General features: G+C 41.1%; 1 protein-coding gene across 4 annotated transcripts; it reads right to left on the bottom strand.

The window, feature by feature from the left end:
- Window positions 1-222: 222 nt before the first annotated feature.
- Window positions 223-20,843, bottom strand: abcc10 (ATP-binding cassette, sub-family C (CFTR/MRP), member 10). 4 transcript variants are annotated; one of them, XM_041965520.1, is made up of 23 exons: window positions 20,808-20,843; window positions 20,454-20,550; window positions 19,339-19,552; window positions 17,623-18,994; window positions 16,870-17,097; window positions 16,006-16,162; window positions 15,454-15,602; window positions 15,006-15,085; window positions 14,686-14,857; window positions 13,450-13,548; window positions 12,273-12,462; window positions 11,684-11,761; window positions 10,662-10,853; window positions 9,562-9,700; window positions 8,928-9,123; window positions 7,894-8,237; window positions 7,193-7,362; window positions 6,941-7,101; window positions 5,931-6,184; window positions 4,842-4,987; window positions 4,044-4,141; window positions 2,662-2,774; window positions 223-2,117 (listed from the first exon to the last, which is right to left on the bottom strand). In XM_041965520.1, the coding sequence occupies exons 3-23, from the start codon at window positions 19,512-19,514 to the stop codon at window positions 1,982-1,984; spliced, it is 4,650 nt and encodes a 1,549-aa protein (XP_041821454.1). In that variant the 5' UTR covers window positions 19,515-19,552; window positions 20,454-20,550; window positions 20,808-20,843; the 3' UTR covers window positions 223-1,981. The 4 variants fall into 4 exon arrangements, with proteins under 4 accessions (XP_041821454.1, XP_041821480.1, XP_041821462.1 ...); XM_041965546.1 differs by having other exon boundaries at window positions 10,662-10,850; XM_041965528.1 differs by lacking the exon at window positions 20,808-20,843 and having other exon boundaries at window positions 20,454-20,589.
- Window positions 20,844-21,322: the final 479 nt, after the last annotated feature.

Genomic DNA, 21,322 nt, shown 5'->3' with positions numbered 1-21,322 from the left:
AAGGGAGCGGCAGGCGTTCACTGTGTGAGTCACTCTGATTACAGTCTCTGTTGGTCACAAAGACTCTGTCTGTGTGAACCTGCATGGAAAAAAAAAGAGAGAGCTCAGTGGAATGCACAGAGTCATTATAGAATCGTACCTGGAAAGGTATGGCTGTGGCTCCAGAGGAGCTCTGATGATGCATAAGAACAAATCAAACAGGTGAGACAACAATGCTTAAAATGAAACAGATTTATTTCATTAGACAGTGCTTTATAAAGCGTCTTGTTGACAAAACAAAACAAACCCCCAAAAACCATTTACATATGAATATATCACATATCATCATATTGCACATACAGCAGGTCTAGTCTAGTGCTCTGAACTATCCAGTTATACAATGCATACAGCAATACCAGGGGTACACTCAAAAGGCTTATTATTTCAATCAATGTTTGAATTTACATTTGATTTGAAGTTGCTGCAATGATTACGCAATCAAAAGAAAATGAACCAGCAGCTATTTTGATAATCCATTAATTGAATCAGTTTCAAGCAACAATGTAAAATATTTGATGACAAAGTAATAATTTGCCTTTTTTCTTGGTCGTACATGATACAGAATTTGGGCATTTTTCTTATGTTTTATCTAATAGATGTATAGAAACCTCTATAAAATCACACGTGTTTGAACATTTTGATGTTGACACTAATTTGGAAAAATGTGTCACAAGCAACTGAAGGGACAAGAGAGAACAAACACACCACATGTACAGAGAAGACCTGTAATTCATTCTAAAAACATCCCCTCTGGTTATAAAAGAGACCTGGTGTTCCTTAATTACAAAACACACACACACACACACACACACACACACATAGAGAAGTTGTATTTTTGTTTTGATAAAAAAAAAATAAAGGGTAGAAAATTAACCAGCAATTCAGACACCGAAAGCTCTGAACTTCTTATCTCATCTTATGTAATAATATGCTAATAATGATTAACTCCATGTATATGGCTCTGAACATTCACGAAATACAGCTAATGTGCTTTTAATTAAAAAGAAATTATTTAAATAACGTAAAAAGAAAACAGAAAAAATAAAATGTTTAAAAGTCATCAGTTAAAAATGCTCTCTGGTTTTCAAAAACGTTGCTAAGTGAAGGAAATTTAGTTGTACAGTTGATGAGCTTCACTCCCAGTTTTCCCTTTTTGGGTTTTGTTGTGAAAATCAGAGAAAAGAGCCCCAGAAAACCTGTGAGTTTACTAACAAACAAATATGTAGTGACTTTATCATCTGAGCTGCTCTTAAACAATTAACCTTGAGCTTTCATATAGAAATAAAGGTATTGCATTATTAACCATGAAGTAGAGGCTTTTCAGCATCTCGCCATGTTGGAACAGCTGCACCTCGGCAGTATAATCTAACATGATAAAACTGCTTGTTTGGTCAGCGTGTTTATCTGAGATTTAAAACATAAAACACAATGCAGGACAATATCCAGCCACACTCACAAGTGTTTTTAAAGTCTTTCAACTTTGGAACCACATAATTATTTCAATACAGTTTCATTGAAAAAAGAACAACTAAGGTAATGATTTAAAAAAATCACAAGTGATCCACTGATAGACTGCCTACAGACAGAGGGTGTTTGTCAGCAGAAATGTAGAAGTGTTCATCATCAGCACAGTCTGTCATACAGTTTCAGCATTAAAATCATCAATTAAAAGAAATTAAATGTCATCATGCCCATATCATCACCTCCCAGTCCAAACTGCTGGCTCAGATAAAGAAAACAGGACGCTGCACCAAGACATTCACCACTTATCCGCCCCAACAGGAGAAGAAGGTTTTAATCATGTTTCAAGTGTGTGCTGTAAAAGGCGTAGAAGTGTGTGAAGCAGGACGGCGCTCACAAAGGTCTCAGCACACCTTTGCAGCATAAAATGTAAAAATAAATCTTTCCACTTCTGACAAGTCGCCTCCTTCCAGTGTCTTCATCACTCTTCGCTCCCACCAGCCAGGCTGTGGAAGACGGAGCGGTCATTCTGGCAGAGAGCGGCCGGGGTGTCAAACTCCACCACCTTCCCAGCATGCATCACCAGCACCCGGTCACAGTCCATGATAGTGTTGATCCTGGTAACACAAACACAGACAAAAAAAAAGACAATTTTCCAAATATTCTACTACTGCTATGATGATGATGATTATTATTATTACTATATACAATATATATTACTATATATTATTTTTTTTATTATTATAGAATTAGTATTAGCACTAGTAGTATTCGAGTATTCTATTATTCTTGTTACTTAATGTGGAATGTTGCACAGCAGATATATTTCTATGTGGATGGTTGCTATTGATTGCTATCTATTTACATTTTAGATATTTTGACATACAAGATATTCTCTTATTTTCTGTTTCTATTTTATTCACTTGTTCTGGGAGCAAGCACAACAGACCCAATTCACCGCTGGGGACCAATAAAGTATTCTGAAATATCCATGTAAAGATGAAGAATGAAGAGTTTATATTAAAGGTTTCATTCCCAATTATGATGATGAGTTAGATGAAGACTAGAGCAGAGAGAACTTCATGACATAAAATCAGTCCATGGTGGACTGTTCACATCTTGAAACAACATCAAAGACACCTGCATCAGGAAGCCTTTTACCTGTGTGCAATAGTGAGGACGGTCTTGTCCTGAAACTTCTCTCTAATGGTTTGTTGCAGCAGTCTGTCCGTCTTCTGATCCACACTTGCTGTGGCCTCATCAATACACAGGAGCTGCATGATGGGAAAACAGTGACTTATGTTCCAGAGTCATGATGTGGAGCCCGGTGTATTCATTAGAAACGGCTTAAAGCAGTGAAGGATTTACTGAGAACGACGGTAAGACGGGAGCCACTGACACAAAGTGCATTTAACATTGCTACTGCACAAAAGTCAATAGACACAGACATACATGACGCTACAAGGGTTGAAGTGTTGAAAAGTAAATAGATTTTGTGTAGCTTGGATTTATTCTTAGAGGTAAAGTGTCAATCAGAGTAAAAACCGGTCTTTTGGAGTTGAAGCCTCAGAATGCAGTGCGTGATTGTCCCAGTCAAACCGCTTTTAAGCAGGTAACTAATAACAAATGACACAGGGTCATAAAAACAGACCAGATTACCATGAAAAGGTGTGGTAGCACGTTAAGATTAGTTTATGTTATTATGTGCACATGAGGTAATCACAGGAAATGCAGCATGTGATCCAGCGTTACTGTCTGTTTATTTTATCTCATCAGCCTCGCTGTTTAATCGTCACTCCACTGCAGTCGTATCAGAGCTGGATTGAGTTGCTGCTAATGCAGCCCGAACATTTCCTGCTGCTGTTGCGTCACATTAAAAGAATTTAACTGGCGGTGTGTCTAAAAACAGCTAGACCTATGTTTTATATTGTGTTTAGTTGTGTATTTACATTTACAGGAATCCGTGAATATATTGAAGATATATTGAAGGTAACAGTGCGTTTTAAATGGTCGTCTATCGGTGGCGACATGGGAAACATCAGATGATACTTCAGAGAGTGAGGGAGGAAGTCGTGTCAGATAAATTCTCATTGGCCCGCTTGTTGTTTAACAATAAAGCCTCTGACACAGGGCGTCAGGAAACTACGTCTTTTGTTTTCATGGCTTTGATGAGAGCCCTGCAGACAGGATTGGAAGGAGCAGCCATGGTGAGCTGCACCTGCAACTCCTCAGCAAAGTAACACCACTGTGCCCTGCAGTTATGTGGAAAACTCCTCTCACTGCATGGAATCAGATCCTTGGTTCCTCATGGCAGGACGGTTTACAGCCAATCACTGGTTGACTTCTTCTTAAAACTACATGCATTTGTTTGGCCGCACTGTAAACAGATACACCATCCGCTTTTCTGCTGCATTTCTGACAAAGTAGCTGCTCGAGTGTTTGCTTTTGTATGTTTCAGAGTGTCCTGTAGCATGAAATATAACAAAACGTAAGCAGCTGATCCGTGCTGGTGTTACAGTCTCATAATTCAGCTGAGGTCTCACCTTGGCGTGGGTCAGCAGAGCTCTGGCCAGACACAGCAGCTGTCTCTGTCCCACAGAGAAACGTTTTCCTCTCTCCCCAACCTCAGCATCCAGACCACCTGACACACACACACACACATACAAAAAGGCATTAGACAGGTAGTCTGAGTCTGTGAGCATCATCATCTCTCATTTATGCTGCTGATACATCACTTTGAAGCTTTTTGACTAAAACCGTGTGAAGTGCCACATCAAATATTTAACAGGATGCTGTTTGTTAAACAAAACCAGCTGCAGAGGAAGCACACTTCTTCCTGCATCCGAAACTAAATCCCACCACATCTCCTGAGAGCCTCCTCCTCCTCCTCCTCCTCTTTCCTCTACAAGTGATGGATAAATAAAAACACGAGAGAGGGGAGGATGAAAAGAAGATATTACATACAATTTGAATTTATGTATGCTGACAGAAGAGGGGTGAATGGATAACCAACAAAGTGGTTGATTTATCCCGTTGTAAAACTACACCATCCAAATTTTCAGATGTTCTGAATCAACAATCACCTTCTCAGAAGCGGATGAAAGCTATTGAACCAAAAGAAACATTCTTTGACAGTTGCTGATCCTGTGAACTGACAGGAATGAAGATGGGTGGAGTGAACTAATTAAAGGACTGTATGTGAGGCGGTTTCATTAAAAACAGACACACCTTGGCTTAATAACCATCTCTCTGCTCATCCTTAATTCACTGCGTCATCCTAGGTAACTTCATTACTGACTTCCTCATAACGCTGTTTCACCCCCTCTCTCTCAGTCTCTCACCCATCCTGTCGATCACAGAGCTGAGGTGGCACTGGTCCAGGACGTCCAGCAGCTTGTGGTCTGGGTGTTGCCCACATGGGTCCAGATTCTCCCTGATGGTCCCACTGAACAGGAAGGGGTCCTGAGGAATAATGGCCAACCTGGACCTGCAGAGGGCGCCACCACAACAGACGCAAAGTCTTAACTCTGACTTGTTAATGCTTTTATTTTACTGTACAGCATCATTAAGGTGTGATCAATAGACAGACTGAAATATGAGGCCAGTTTTCCAACCAAAATACATTAAAAGTTAAATTGAGTTTTCACTGGAAAAAAAACAAAAAGAAACACAATTTTTTAAGACTTTAAAAACTTTAGTCATTTCAAGTGCACCTTGACCCACAAGGTTGCTTTCCATCCTCTTTGTTCTGTTGCATATTTGGCAGAAAGTTCAGCTGTGGGTCAGTTTACTAGTGACTAGACTTAGTGAAGATCTTAGAACTCTTTCACAATTTTCTCATGAAATGCTGAATGACTGAAGCAAACATGGCACGTTTCCCATTGTTGTCTAACACAGGGTGTATTTTCAAGCAGATTTGGATTTAGATACAGAAGAAATCCTTCTCTTATTAAAATTTAGACTGTAATTAAGAGGATTGCATTCATGTTACTGACATTGTGTGATATATGAGTTGTACATAGAATTTGGATAATTGATTCTAAATTGTATATTTGTATCTATGTGTATATACAGTATGTGTGTTTATAAGATAAAGATTATGAGTTAATTGATGAGTAGGGGAGAAAATGTAGGAACAATAAGTGTGAACTTCTTACTAGTCATTTTCAAACTTTCAATATTAAATTAGTGTTGTATTAATTTCATTTTATTATTATTCTTGTTTAGTTTTTATCTGCTTTTTTATCAGCTTGCTCAAAATATTGATGTTCAAACTGTTGATGACAACATTACAAAATAATATTATACTCACAATAAGGATCATTGGAGCTGTGCTTAACCTTTATCTCTCAAACTGTGTGGATTCACTCATATTCCCTCACATTTTGTCATTCAATCCTCATACAAACCCGTCAGCGCTTCAGGCATACCTGAGCTGAGCCAGGCCCACAGTGCTGATGTCCAGCCCGTCCAGGAGAATCTGACCCTGGTTCAGCTCCACCATACGGAACAGGGCCAGGAACAGGGTGGACTTGCCGGAGCCCGTACGTCCCACGATGCCCACCTTCTCCCCAGGTCGCACTACCAGGCTCACCCCGTCCAGGGCGTTAGGAAGACCGTCCCTGTAGGCCAAGACCGCAGCGCGGAACTCCAGCCAGCCCTGCTCGGGCCACGCCGGGGGCAGCTGATGTTGAAGCAGAGAGGGAGACGTGAAACAACGAAAGAACAACAGTGACGAGAGACACATTGTTACAAATACAGTAAATACACATGCTGTTGAAGAAAACTTCACCCAGAAATATTTAACATTGTTAAAAAAAAACTTTTTGTGTTTAATTTGCTAACTGAGAATCTGACTTTCTTTTTCCATGGATAGCCAAACTTAGACAAGATTTACAACAAAGTCTTAATGGAGTTTCACAGCAGGAAGACACAGAATTTTTATTTTATTTTGAAGTACCATTTCCTGCTTCCTGGTGAGTACCGCTGCTTCAGCATGAATCTTTAAGTACAAGTGGCCTGTTGATAACGGTTCTGTTGGTAATGTGACCTTTGCATGTCTGTTGACTGCAGCGGACTTTCCAGATGCCATTAAATCTTACACACTAGTTCTTTGAGCCGCACTCTCTTGCTGCGGTATTTCCTATTTTATTTTAAGCCTTTAGTTGAACTCTTGTTGCTTTTTCTTTTCATTTTGTGATATAAAATTAAAAGGGGCTGCACAGTGGTCAGCACTACAGCTCACAGGCGGAATAGATGGATAAAAATGAACTGAATTTTGTTTAAGCTGGTCTGTGTGTGGATCTCATGTTTAAGGAAAAGTCTGAGGCTAGAAGAGTTGGAAACCGCCACTCGAGACAACATCTGTCCTCCCTAACACCCACTCCTTAACTGCAGCTGTAGAAGTATCAGTTTGTCGTGGTGCAGCCGTGTGTCTGACCTGTGTGTTCTGCTGCTGTGGCTCGGTGGGAAGGTCCGTGGAGTACTCCTCAGTTCTCTCCACACTCACCAGCTGCATCTCAGTGTTCGTGAAGCTGAAAATGAGGCCAGACAGCAGCGATGTGATGGACAGGGCATAGGACAGGGACAGACCCACGAGACCTAACGAGGACGACACAGTCAGCAACGGCCATTATGGAACTGACCATTTCAGATCCTGGTGCACAGCCGCCAAACTCAGCCTGGCACTCACCTGGATCAACAGCATTATACTGGTGCTGGATGACAGCAATCGCCCCGAGGCCGGTCACCACAGCAACACCAATCAGCTGTAGGCGGATGTCCAGCCACTGCCTGGTAGCGTTGCTAAGGAACAAGCAGCGTTGGTTCAGCTCCAGACGCCTGGCGTTCTCCTCCTCAAACCTGGAACAACAAAACTGAGTCCATTAGCGTTGTGTGTGAGACTGTGCGACGAGTTACAGTTTTAAAGACACGGTGAAATGTGGTTAGAGCATCTAGAGCTTCCGTAATGTGACACATGTCTGAGTGAAACAGAACATGTGGGCAGGGTGTAATTTCAGGAGGGTTTTGATCAAGTGACTTGGTGTCTCAATAATGTGGAGTCTAAACAGAGATTAATAGAAGCATGATTATTGGACCTGGGAGCAGAGGAGAGATCAATTAATTAAATCATCCAACTTAGACCCAAACCACAGCACTTTCAAATGAAAAATTAAGGTTTTTTGCCAAATGAGATCCAGTTTATTACCTAAGCTTTCAGTCACTTTCAGGAGAAAGTGTCTTTTTTCCATTTGCGGCTTCATCTGGTGCCGTTTTGGTTTTGTGATTGCGTGCAGTAGTCATCATGGTCTACTTTAAATTAGTATATCAGTATCTGCCCCAACAATCCAGTATTTATGAGGCTCTACAAAGGTCTACTTTGCTGTCTCTGACCTGGCAGAGCTGCCACTGGCCCGGATGGTTCCCAGTCCATTCAGCGTCTCAGAGAAGTGTGAGTAGATGGGCGACAGAGTGATGCTGCACAGACGCTTCAGCTCCCGAGAGGTGTGTCGGTAGAAGCTCTGTGTGCGGTAGTAGAAGAGAGCCAGGGGCAGCAGGGCCACAAGGAACCATGGGAGGCCGTAGCTTATAACTACGAGCATGCCCAGCAGGCTGAACACTGTGGCCAGCAGGATGTTCAGGAGGAAAGGCAGGCTGTCGTCCACGGTGTATAAGTCTGAAGAGAAACGGTTGAGAACGCGACCCATCGGGGTGGTGTCGAAGAAGGTCACTGTGGCCTAGTGGAGGGTGTAAACAGAAAGTTAAGAGTTTAGTTAACATTCAAATGAACCTAGGTGGGTAAAGATGAGAAGAGCGTCTTCTTAATGCTGCAGTAATCTCAGCATTAAGACTGAGATCAGCGAGAAACAGCTAGCTTGGCTTTGTGCAAAGGTTAAAAAAATACACCAACTAGCGTCTCAGAAGCACACGAATTAAAACTCCCCATAAAACCAACCCTTGCTGTTTTCAAACTTCATCATTTCTGCAGCTTAAACAAACAAGATATTTCATGTTAATCAGTGGAAGGTGCTCAGGCTAGCTGTTTTCCCCTGTTTCAATTCCTGCATGTAGCTTCATATCTAACAAACAAATATAAGAGTTGCATCAATTTTCCCATCTTCGTCTCGGAAAGAAAAAAAAAAGTGCATTTCCCAAAATGTCAAACTATTCTTTTATAAAGCTGTGGCTCAGTCAAGCAGTTTGAGCACTGACGGTGTTTAAGGATGACAGGAGACTATGTTTCAATGACATCCTCCCTTCAGATAGTCTGGAGTTTCATGCTGGCAGCCTTTCAGTCAGCAGCCTGGATCTCTAACCTTCATCCACTGCTGCCAAACACAACAAACACTCAATCTGCTCGGCTCGGCTCTCGCTGTCGGCCTGGGGAGCCCGACAGTTGGTGGGGGCTTAAAGCTCAGATGACGTACCTTAAGGACCCGGTCCAGAAGTCTGTTGTGGATGGTTGTGGCGGCGCAGATGGCTCCGTAGGCAAAGAGGAAGGCTCGGAGGGCGGTGAAGACGGTGTTGGCCGCGGCAATGGAGCTGTACACCGTCAGGTAGAACTTGACATCGGAGCTCATGTTGTTTGAGGGGAAGGTTTGCACAGCGGAGGACAGAGGAGATCTGGGTTTGTAGATGTGAATGTTTTATTAAAATATCAGTGAAAAGGCTGCATAAAGAGAGGAAAAAGTCCTGTTTCTGGGCGTGATTACTTAACTTCATTCATTACCAAAACAACTACACTCAGACACAGATAATGATTGATGTTTGTTAGATAAATGACATGACAAATACTTTATATCAGTATCATCCTTATCTGCCTAATCTGAGCAACGTTTGCTGACCTGCTGAAAAGTTACACTGTAAATTTTACTATAAAAGCACATTCAAAATATACATTATTATACAAACATGATAAAAACTAGTAATTAAAAATCGTGCTGAATCTTTGTGTTCTAAAGTGAAAACCTGGTGCGCCTTTGGTTTGGTAACTTGACTGTCTCCTGCACAAAACCTGTTTGTTCTCATTCAGTTAAAAATCGTATTGATTGGACAACTTACATTAACCCTCCAGGTGAGAAGAGTAGCAGGTGAGGTGAGCTGAAGGCACCCGAGGAAGAACCATTTGTTCCAGTGGAGCCGTTGTTTTTCAGCTCTGAGATCCAGTGGGACAGCCACCAGTCAGAAACGTTCTTAGAGGCTGAATCACAAAAACAACACAAAGGCAGTTTGTTGTTAAAAGAGGAAAAGGAGGAAAAGTGTTAATTTGAAAAGCTTAAGGCCACTTGAGGCTGCACTGATCGTTCCACCCCAAACGACTGAGCGCTGGATAGAACAAACAACATCGTGATGATTTACAGCAGAAATAAATCTCATCAAGCCATTTATTCAGGACAGTGACTTTCATCCAAGCTGCGACGATGTAAAAATGTTCTGAGGTGATTGATGCAACTAATTGATGCAACATAATTCACCTTAAAGCGTTTTGTCTGTGTTTATTTACTGTTACAATAAATATTAAAATAAAGATTGCATTATCACCTCCAACAAGGACGTTTTGCTTTCACAGTAACTAAATTACTGCAAACTTCAATGGTAAGTCTGCCACCGTTATCAATGTAAACACAATGCATGCAGTCTGAGAATGGAAAGCCTGACAGGCGTAGCAACAGTAACTAAGGTCAACTGGAAGAGTGCTTTTATTCTCAAGCTAAGGTGTGGCTGTAGAAAGGTAAACAAACACTTATTATGCAACCAATCATCATGGTTACTCACATCCAAATGTTAAGTTCTAATAGTTTTTGGAATACATCCAGACACTTAGACTGGTTGCACTTGGCGAGCTGAATATCATAGAAGGGTGTGGACTATTTGTCTTGGCGCTGCCCCAGTACCTGTCTGGTTTTGTTTTGTGTTTGATTGCTGATTAGTTGGATCTACTTAGTACCTTTAGACAAACTTGTTATGGACTATTGTATGTGTCCATAAGATGAATGACAGAGCAAATACAATAAGTAAATTTGACTTGACATGAAATGAGAATCACTTCAGTTCAGATGCAGTGTGAACGAAGCTTTGGGCTCCTTAAATGACTGAGAGCATCTCCTGAGTGTCATCATCATACACCGGTCATGCTGAAAAGCCGAGAAGTGGATCCAAACCTTGCATGAGGAGCAGAGACATCAGGATGGAGGCACCCAGCACTCCACCCACAGCAACCCAGTAGGTCTGGTACACTTTCCACGCCAGCCCGCCCACCTGCTTCTGCTCCGCCCCCGACAGGTCGGGGTCATCATCCACACATCGATCAGGGGATAAAGCCGGCTCCTCTTCCTCATGCTCCATACCATCTGCTTAAAACCCAGTAGGGACATGAAAATACTGGGGTTGTTCTACAGCGAAACCAGATTGAATAAATGGTCAACAGCAGAGAAGAGACAACACTTTATCCGAGAATTTATCCAGACTCAAGGAGCCAAAAGTAAAGAGAACTCGATTGTCATGTTTTTTCAATACCTGAAACATATTTTTTTGTAACAAAGAGGAAGTGAGTATATCTCAGTTATTTTGTAATTCAAGATTCCAAATGAAGAGTAAAGGCCACAGCATTCATTAAAAAACTCAGCTGGCATTAAGTGTCTAACAGCCATGTTAGCAGCTCTCTATGATATCTCATGATAGCTAAATGCTAACACTAGCATATCATGTTCACCATCTTAGCAAGATAGAATTTTCTAATTTGCCCTAAACTCAAAGTGCAGCTAAAACCGATCAGAGTGCCTTTAAGTTTAAATATATCTACATGTTGGACACATTAATATTTTGACCTGATGACGGTGCTGAATTTAAATTTAAGTGATCACTGAAGTGAATACAAATCATCCTGGGGGGGGGGCATGAATGTCTGAATGAACGGCCAGAGGATCATCAGTCATGTTCACAATTTGGTGCCAATCCATCAAGTAAATGCTGAGCTATTTCACTGGATAAGTGAAGACTTTGACCTTCGGATGGCGCTGGAGGAGAAGTCAGAGAATTACAAAATTCACTGATGTCTGTATAAAGTTTGAGTTGTTGAGATACTTCAGTCTGGACCAAAGTTTTGGAAATCAATATAGTACAAAAGCTGCATTGGTACAACCCTACTTTGTAGTCAAGCAGTTCTAGCTTCAGGTGAACAAACCTTTCTCTTTCATGTTGTGGTCATTCTTCCGCTTTTTCGGCACAGCCTCGACCAAAGGAAGGATTTCTGCCGGTGTGCCTGTTTAACAGCAAACGAACAGTGCAGGTAATATGAAAAAAGGGTTTGTTTTCCAAAAATATTGTGCCTGATCTGTAATTCAAGCAATAAAAAGCGAGCTTCAACACAAGCAAACATCCAGTTATTTACAGGTTCTACAACAAAGCATGCAGCATTTCACAATCAGAATCAGGTTTATTGAAGCACATTTAAGATGCTGCTACTGGTTTCTCCTTGAATGTCTCAGTTGTTATTTTCTGGGGTCTGAAGATATTAAAAAGTGCTACAGTCGACATGTTCTATAAAGAAGCTGAATATCAACGATAAGAAGAGAAGAAAAAAAGCTATTATTGCAAAGTATAAACATTTCCAGTTTTGTGTCATGAAGACATCCAGCAGATTTCCCGCCTTTGCACAAAAACTGCTAGAAACGAATGTCTTGTTGGTGATACACGAATTTAATTATTTTTAGATTAACAACAACAACCACATAATACATTTCCACCAGTCTGAGCCAGAGTTTTGTTTCTACCTGTTTTGATGATCATTCCATCGTCCATGAGGACCACCACGTCAGCTCTGTCCACAAACTCTATGCGGTGTGTGCAAAGGATTCTGGTCTTTCCCCTGAGGAGCTCCATGATACATTTCTTCATGAGGTGTTCAGCCACGTCGCTGTCAACCGCTGCCAACGGATCATCGAGGAGGTAGATGTCTTTGTCCTGAGGTGGAGAGAGTAGTGTCACATTATATACTTGTTGATGTTATGTGAGAACTGAATATCCTGTTTCATTATTACTTCCGCCAAGGAGGTGAAGTGTTATATGCTTTCAGTTCCCATTTTGCTGGTGTTTTTTTTTTTTGTTTTTTTTTGCAGGATTACAGAAAAACTACTGGCCGGATTTTCCTGAAACCTGGTGGGAGGGTGCAACATGAGCCAAGGAAGAAACCATTAACTTTCGAATCCGAATCACATGGTGGATCCACTTTTTCACTTTTGTTAACATTGCGAGATGCTGCATTTGGCCTTGGCAGAATGAATGTCATACATGGTAAAATCAAGTAGATGGTAGTAAAGTTCAATTGACAAAATATGAAAAAACATAGCCAATTATAGAAACACAATGTCCTACATAACAATCCACATTCATTGAAACCAGTAATCCTCTGTGACAGTCGACACATGTAGCTGCTTCACTGGGGGAACCAGTACAACTGTAACAACAACTGCCTTTTGTCAAACCCTGGTGTTTCTATGGAAGCATAAATACACACAAATCATGCTCATATTCTACTCTAACACACACCACAATGTGAAATTCTTTTGGATTTGGTTTTGGAAACATATCCAGACATTGCAAAGTTTCATTTTCCTACATGCAGACAGTACAGCTGATGTAAGGATCAAACCAGTGACCTCCCCGCAAACAGCAGGCCTCCCCGACCCCCAGCTTTACTTGTTCAAAAAAAACAATCTAAACATGTATGTGATGACATATCAGTACATGTGCATCTAAGTTACTGCTGTTTAACATAAACAATACTCAATGCAAGCCACACAACACAAATAAATCACACTGATATCAAATTTTGAAGTGATTTTATCACTTTTCACTGTTTTCTGCAGACTAACACTTGTTTGTTTGGTAAAACCTCCTCCGTGTCTCTCTGTGCTAGAAGCAGATGGTGGGTTTGTGTAGAGGACCGACCATGTAAACAGCTCTGGCGAGGGCCAGTCGAGCCTTCTGTCCTCCACTCAGAGTCACGCCGTTCTCTCCCACTTCTGTCTTGTCACCATTTGGCAAAACCTGAAGGCACATTTTAGAACAAGTTTACTATAAATGTTAAATATTCACACAAACTGCAGGCAAAGAACACTACTCTCTTATTTATAGTTGTAAAGCTGACGTTTGTCATCAGGCTCAATCAGCTTAATTCAGACTGATAAGGGGTCAATCATATTGATGTTATAGATTCATGTGTTCATTAGGGTGGCGAACAGAAGAGGTCACAGGGTCACGATTATCCAAATTTCATATATGTTTCATATATGTCTGCAGTGGTGGGTGCATTTACTCAAGTATTGTCTATAAGTACAATTTTGAGGTACTTGTACATTAGTATTTCCATTTTCTGCTACATTATACTTTACTTTATCTCAGAGGAAAATATTGCACTTTTTTACTACATTTATTTGATAATTTTAATTTTGCTTTGATTCAGATCAATGATACAAAATATGATCATGATGTGTTTTTATTGGAAAAGACTATTGAGCCTACAAGCTACCCACATAATCTAAATTCTTTAGAATCTTTGGCAGTATATTTTTATGGCAAAATTTCTTAAGTTCTTTGTGGCAATATTTATTTTTTACATATTTTTTCTTTTACACAGTCCTTTGTATAAAATGTGTATATATATATATATATATATATATATATATATATATATATATAGTCAGCTTTTATTTTGTATTTTGCATTTCTCTATTCTGTCGCTATTTTTTTTGGGGGGGGGGGTAACAAAGTCTTATCTTATCTTAAAGTTAAACAAACTAGCGCCACCTTCACAAGCTGAAACATTACAGTGATGAACACATCAATGCATCAATAATCATAACCCATAATATAATACAGAATATATTATTTTCGAAAGCAGGACTTTTACTTGTAACATACCCTGTGGTATTTCTGCTTTTAGTTATTTCTAGTTTCTTCCACCACTGAATCTCTTTCCAGAGGTAGTTAAAAACATCTCACTCTGGACCAAAGTGCTGGACCAACCTATGGACTGCTGTCACCATCTTTAGGGCCCACCACTCATAGGCAAACCATGAACAACCCTAACTAATACTCACTGACAGTAGCCACAGTAATATGTAGAGATACTACAGGTAAGAAATACAGGGGCAGGAAAAGACACAAAGTGTGCAGTAATCATACATTGAGGTCATCTGAGAGAGCACAGGCTGAGATAACAGCCTGGTAGAAGGCAGGATCGTAGTCTTTGCCAAACAGGATGTTGTCCCGTACTGATGCATGCTGGATCCACGGCTCCTGAGAGGCCAGGCCGAAGCCGAACTCCCTGTCTGCAACATATACAACTCCACTCAGCCTGCATGGACAGGAGGAGAGCGGGTGAGCCTCAGTATATCCTATTTAATCTCTTCTGAACACAACTGGAGGAGGCTGCATCTACAACTTCATGAACTCAATCCTTAGTAACCTCAGTCGTAATATTTAAAGTTACAGAGGTAGTATACCTGGTGAGTTCTCCAGTGAGAGCAGCCAGGAAGGAACTCTTACCGCAGCCCACCTTCCCAACCACAACGACCAGAGAGCCCTGAGGCAGACAGAAGTCAACACTGTTACCGCTCTTACCTGCCACACACTCACTATTTTAATTTCATTTGACACGGCAATACATTTTTCAAGCTTTCATGCATCAACATGCAGTGTACGGATGTTTACTGGCAGAGATAAGTCACTTCAAAACAACTGCACCCTCTTTGAAAGTACTTTGCAAAAGAACATACCATGTTTACGTTCTTTCTGGTTTAAGATGAAATGTGATTTAAATTGCACTTTTAAATTCACTCCTCTGCACTAGTTCAGCTATAATTCTGCAGGACATAAAGACCAGAGCAGAGAGGATGAAGGCAAGGATGATTCACGTACAGTACACTCTCTGTGTTGACAGATGGCTTGTACCTTGGTTATGTGCAGATTGAGGCTGTGCAGCTGCAGACTCCCTTTAGCAGCTCCAGTTTCAGTTTCCCCCTCTTTGGGACGGTCAGGCCCGTGCCAGGAAAATGTCCCCTGACTCAACAAGACAGATGTCTGACTGTCTTCAGGAGATACTGGGACAGAAAAGTTGCAGCAATAAAATACATATTACTGTATATAATGATATAAAGTCATAATAATTTTTAATAACTGTTGAACAAGAAAATAAACAGGATTCAGTGGTCGACTTGGCACTTCCTGAGGTTTCTAACTTTCAGATTTTGTTGATAGGGAGCACTACTTTATACCCCTTTAAAATAATAACATTTAATGCAACACCTCCGGTTAAGATGATTCATAATTCATTTCAACTTGTATATGAAAAAATGTGCTCAACTTCATGTTCATATAAAATAGTTTTATGCAAAGATCGCTTTAAAATTAGAAAACCTGCTCTTCCCTTGACAGAGGCAACAAAATGGGACCAAATAAATTCTATGATCTATGATTAAACACAAACTTCAAAGCATAGCCTACTCAGGGCGTAGTAAGCCTGCAGGTCCTGGTTGGTCAGTTTGAAAAAGCATTGGATTCGGTCCAGAGACACTTTGGCCTCCAGGATGCTGTTGAGCACCCAGGGGAAAGCGTTGAGCGGGACGATCAACATCCCCACCAGAGCCAGTGTGGTGAACACCTGCAGGGGAGAACATTGGCCGCTGAGTTCACTGAGTCATCCAACAAACTACAACCTGCACTCAAAAAAGAAAAACAGGCTGCAAAAATCCTCATAGCACGGAGGCCAGACAGTTTCAATTCCAACACTAAAGGAGATGTGATTTAACGTCTCCAGCCAAAGAGGGAAAACTAAATTAAATGATTGATCCTGTGAAATTCAGGATCAGAAACATGCAACTTTGCTAAGATCAAAAATATCAGATATAATCTCAAAAATGCATCTGAACATGAGATATATGAAAATTCGAAACTGTTGTTACTGCTGGCAGAAAGTGCCTAACAGTTAACCTTTAATGGAAAAGAATCAGCTGAATCATTATTAGGTTCAATCAACTAAAGCTAGACTGCACAAAATTGATATTTGTCTATATGAGGATGGTATAATTTCTATTTTTACAAATAAATTCACTCATGTTTATCATCATGGGGAAAAACTAGCTGAAGAAGCTGTGTATAAAATGCACTGTTAGCTCTTTTTTTTCACATGTCAAGAGAAAGAAGAATTACGAGAGACTCTGTGTGCAGCTTGAAGCCTTAAAAAACTAAAACTAAACTTAAAACTACACACTGTTATAGACACTCCCTCGAAATTTCCCCCTTGCTCACTATTTGCATCAACACAGTGAGAAAAATTACATTTCAAAGCATCTGAAAACGCTTCCCCACCTTGGCTGCATTCAGCTGATTTCCCAGCAGCACGTACGTGACAAACGTGAGGATAGAGATGACCACAGGCAGAGCAGCCCAAGTGTAAACACACATGGCATCCAGATACTTGATGGCCTTGAGGTGGGACACCTCTTGTTTACGACAGTCGGCGACCTTCTGAGCAAAATGAGGCTCCCAGTTGTAGAACTTGATGACGCGAATACCAAAGAGGATCTCTGTCATTAACTGGAAGAGAAGAAGTAAGAGAGAAATCTGAAACTCAACTTTCTTGGGCAAATATAAAATATGACTGACCAAAAAAACCAACAACAAATAAATAAATAAATAAAATGGATTTTGGAAGCCAATGTTGATATTTTTGAGTTTTTAAGAAATTTAATGATAATATATAGTCATAATCGATATTCATATTGAGTGTCTGAAATACTTATGGTATATAGACTGACATTCCTTTTTTATACTGCAAATAAGCATTTGTTGTCATTTGTTAGTTTGATGTCTTTAGCATTTTTGATTCAATATTTAAGAGCCGACAGGAAACATGTGGAAGTTGGAGGATGACATGCAACAAAAGGTCTCATCAACCACCAAACCTAAGATCACAGTTAATTTCTCTGGAAACTATAAATAAAAACTAATTAAAATATATGTGACATATGTACAAAAATGACGAAGCGATATAGCTTTATCTGTGAGAAGTCAAAATCAGCTAAAGCAGCAAACCAAAAAAACAATCCAAACAGTTCTCACCTTGACACGGCTGTCCTTACACCTGAGCATTTGTTTGTTGTTGCTAAGGATACTGGAAGCGAGGAACTTGTTGAACGGCACCAGCAGCAGGGCCACACCCAGCCCGCCGAGGAAAGCCACATCCATTTGGAGGTACAGCAAGTAGAGGGTGATAATAAACGTGAAGGGCATGCTCCACAGGTCGTGGAAATTCTTGAAGAAGTTGACCACGCGGTCTGTATCCGTGCTCATTAAGTTCACCACCTCTCCCAGAGTGAAACCGGCCAAGCTGCTGCCGCTGACCCGCAGGGCTTTGCTGTAAATGGCCGACACAAGACTGGCACGTGCTGCCAGCCACACCTTAGAGGCCTCAAACATGTAGATGTTTTGGAAGACTGAAGAGAGAAGAGTGGTGGCAAAGAGCCCCAGAGCGCACCAGACACCTGTGCTAACTGGAGCTCCCTCTTCTCCTATAAAGTTCACCAAACTGCTGAGGAGCAGGGGACCTGCAAAGCTCAGCATGTTGACCAGCAATTTCAGCACACCAAGAACACAGAACCACAACCCAAATGCCTTGTGCAGCACCCTCAGCAGTCCTACATCACCCTCCAGCTCCAGTGGTTCCTCCTGGTGGTGTGAACTCCAGGTGCCACTCAAGAGGTTTCTGCTGACCGGCCTGGGCCACTGATCCTGACTGATTCTGGCCACTGTCCCTCGTCGGCAGGCCTCCCAGCACTGGTGGAAGTATCGACAAGCCACACTAGTCCGAAGTTTCCAAGGGAGGTGATAAACATCAGCACTTCTGTTCAGTTCCCCTCGCTGCCCTCGTCTGAGGAGGGGAGTCAACCACAGGTAGAAGAGCCGAGAGATGCAGCCGCTCCCATCCTCAGCCACCATCTCACCTGTATCCGGCAGGCTGCTCTCTGATATGAGAGGGGATCCATCCACAGCATTGATATACAAAGTATATCCAGCATCACTGATACAGGGAAATGCAAATGCCAGAAGGTAAACCAGAAGGGGGACTGTTCGGGCTGAGGCAAGAACAAAACGTGCCATTTTAAGAGGTTCTGTGGGGTTCAAATATTCCTGATTGTCACAGTAAATCATTAAGGTGAAGACCACGTTTGGGACCGACAGAAGGGCCAGCAGAAGCAGCAGTGGAGGTCCTCTAGTTCTCCTGAAAGCAGTCCTCTGTAGCACTGTGATGGCACTGAGGTGGACCAGCCAGGCCAGTATGGCACAGCTGTCAGCTAGGACGTCCAGGTACATGTCCACCTGCCGGAGGAGGCTCACCAGGATAACATCTGCAGTAAAAAGCAGTGCAGCCAGCAGAGCCGACACCAACCTGAGCACCCATCCACAGGGAGGAGACGTCTGGACGAGGCTGCATCTACAAAGCACAAACACTATTACTGACAACACTGGAGGTGCCCTGAATTTCAGAGCTGATTAGAGATTGGTTGCTATTGTTCACGGCCAATACCAGCTCAATAACATGGACAATACTTTGACAATTGTAAAAATGTGAAGATTTTTTTCCCCACTAGTAAAACCAGTGTTTAGAGAACCGTCCAGATCCTCGATGCAAAACTTTCACTGATGTTGACAAACTGAGAATGTGAACGGTATTACACTTCAGGAAATGATTGTATTCCATTCTAGTGCATGAATTAAGTGTCTGTACAGACCAAGGTCTGATGATATCTCCAAATTCTGCTGACAGGTATGGCCTACCTTTCCATGCCGAGGTAGCAGGCACTGAAAATAGCCATCCCTGCATGAGGCAAGGCTCCGAGGACGAGTTGGTTAAAACAGGGGCTGATGTGTCCATTCTGCCACACAGGGAAAGGATTCTGCTCATCTGTATGACAGAGGCCTGCAACCAGCTCTGCTGGCCCAAAGTCCCTCATCCCTCCTCCTATTTGATGGCTGTCATTCTCAAAAACATCTGAGGAGCAAAAAACAATCCCAATTATGAGCTGTATGGGATAAGAGGGCTGTTAGAGAGATAAGAGGAATGCTCCATATCGTTCTAGCATTATGAAAACAGCCAGATCCCCCTGAGGTGTGTGTCTGCTTTAGAAGCCAAGTTGTGACTTACAGTGCAGATAAAAGGTGGGATCCTAAAACACTATGTAAAAGCCGCAGGCTTTCACCTGAGTACTGAACCACAATAAGAGTATCAACCAAAATGTGTCCTTCAGACAGAGTGTTGAAAACTGTCAGGTACTGTGGGCTGGCATGTCTGCTCAAAAGTATGTCTTGTTCACTTATTCTCTGATTATACAGTTTCTGACTCTAGATCATAACTTTGCTCATTTTTGTTGTATTAGTTTGTTTTTAGGCAATGTTTTTGCATGGCAGACTATGTTAAGACAACATTAAACAAGGATGTACGGAAAACCTGGCATATTCTATTCAATATAAGCAAGGTTTCATAGGAAAACATTTAAAAACTCTGGTATTGAAATAAGTATTGTTTTGACATAATGGCTTTGGCAATAAAAGCAGGTAAACCAGCTGTGTTCAGTCCTTTCTAAAAATGTAAAATTGATGTAAGCAGTTAAGTGAAATATACTGAAGGTGACACAAGGCAAACTCTATAGAACGACAAGGATTTGTGCACAATCACTATAAAAGTTAAGACATTCACTTTGGTTCACTATGTTCTTAAGCGGTGGATCTACAGCATGTGACAGACAAGTTAAAGTTTTGTGTTCTCAGTACCTTTTTTTTCACCCAAAGGCCTTGTTTGCCTGTAACGTAGTCAGGCGAGTCCAGCTAGCCAAAATGGTCTACAAACACAGAGATTATTAACATTTAACACTTTTGAAAGAAGACAAACTTACATTCTTCAGGTAGCCACTCGCATTTGTTGGTGATTTTCCGTCATACGTGTGTTTTAACATTGGTCTTTATCCCTCGCGTAGCAGAAAAAAAGAAAACCTGTTAAAACAACAGACGCAGAGATCAGAGGGTTTCCTGACTTCAAGCAACCAGCTGGCTATACTAATGTAAACAAGCGAGGCTAGCTAACTAGCTTAGCTAACAAAATACCAGCCTGTTTGACTTGTTTAAACGGCACTGCCATGCTGACACAAATGTCAATTGAATAAAACATTAACGAGACAGACCAGTGCTAAATAAAACTCAAAAACAGCACAAATGTCATACAGTAACGATAAGAAACCTTCAAATATTACCGGCTTTCATCCCGCTAGCAGGAAATGCTTCTGACGATTCTTGATGACGCAATCAACAGGCCTTTCAAAATAAATTTCTCATGCGGAAATATTTTTATGAACAAATCTCAGCAGCTGGTCACAAAAGAAAAAAAACATAATGATGTGTTAACACTTAAGTTTTAAGAAACAGTTTTTCTTTTATTGGTAATTTTCACTTTAATATTCAATATAATTTCATTTTCAACATCTGAAAAGTTTGGATTAATTTTTAAAATTTGCACTTAATGTTTCTAGTGTTACATTGGCACATAGTTAGATTAAAAATCTTTTAAACATTGACCACTAATTATCAAACTTACCCCAAAAGGGTGTGAAAACATGCCATTGATATTTGCATGTTGAGCTGTGTCATACAGTGCTGTCTTTTATGATGTGATTTCTTTTTGGGGTGTCAGTACATTTTACCTTGTCAGCTTTGTGAAAACAAAAACAGAATGCAGTTCTTAAGATTTGTATTTTCTCATTTATCTTGA

Source organism: Chelmon rostratus, chromosome 3 (assembly GCF_017976325.1).
Source record: "Chelmon rostratus isolate fCheRos1 chromosome 3, fCheRos1.pri, whole genome shotgun sequence".
NCBI classification, from domain to species: Eukaryota; Metazoa; Chordata; class Actinopteri; order Chaetodontiformes; family Chaetodontidae; genus Chelmon; species Chelmon rostratus.
The sequence above is the reverse complement of the archived record's forward strand: the minus strand, read 5'-3'. Positions and strand labels throughout refer to the sequence as shown.

Excerpts from the sequence above, each read along its gene's own strand:
- abcc10 (XM_041965520.1), bottom strand. The coding sequence starts at position 19,514 with ATGAGGGACTTTGGGCCAGCAGAGCTGGTTGCAGGCCTCTGTCATACA. Across the intron at positions 17,098-17,622 it reads GTAAGGACAGCCGTGTCAAG|TTAATGACAGAGATCCTCTT; the intron begins GTGAGAACTGTT and ends CTTCTCTTCCAG. Across the intron at positions 13,549-14,685 it reads CTCTCTCAGATGACCTCAAT|GTTTTGCCAAATGGTGACAA; the intron begins GTATGATTACTG and ends ATGTGCCTTCAG.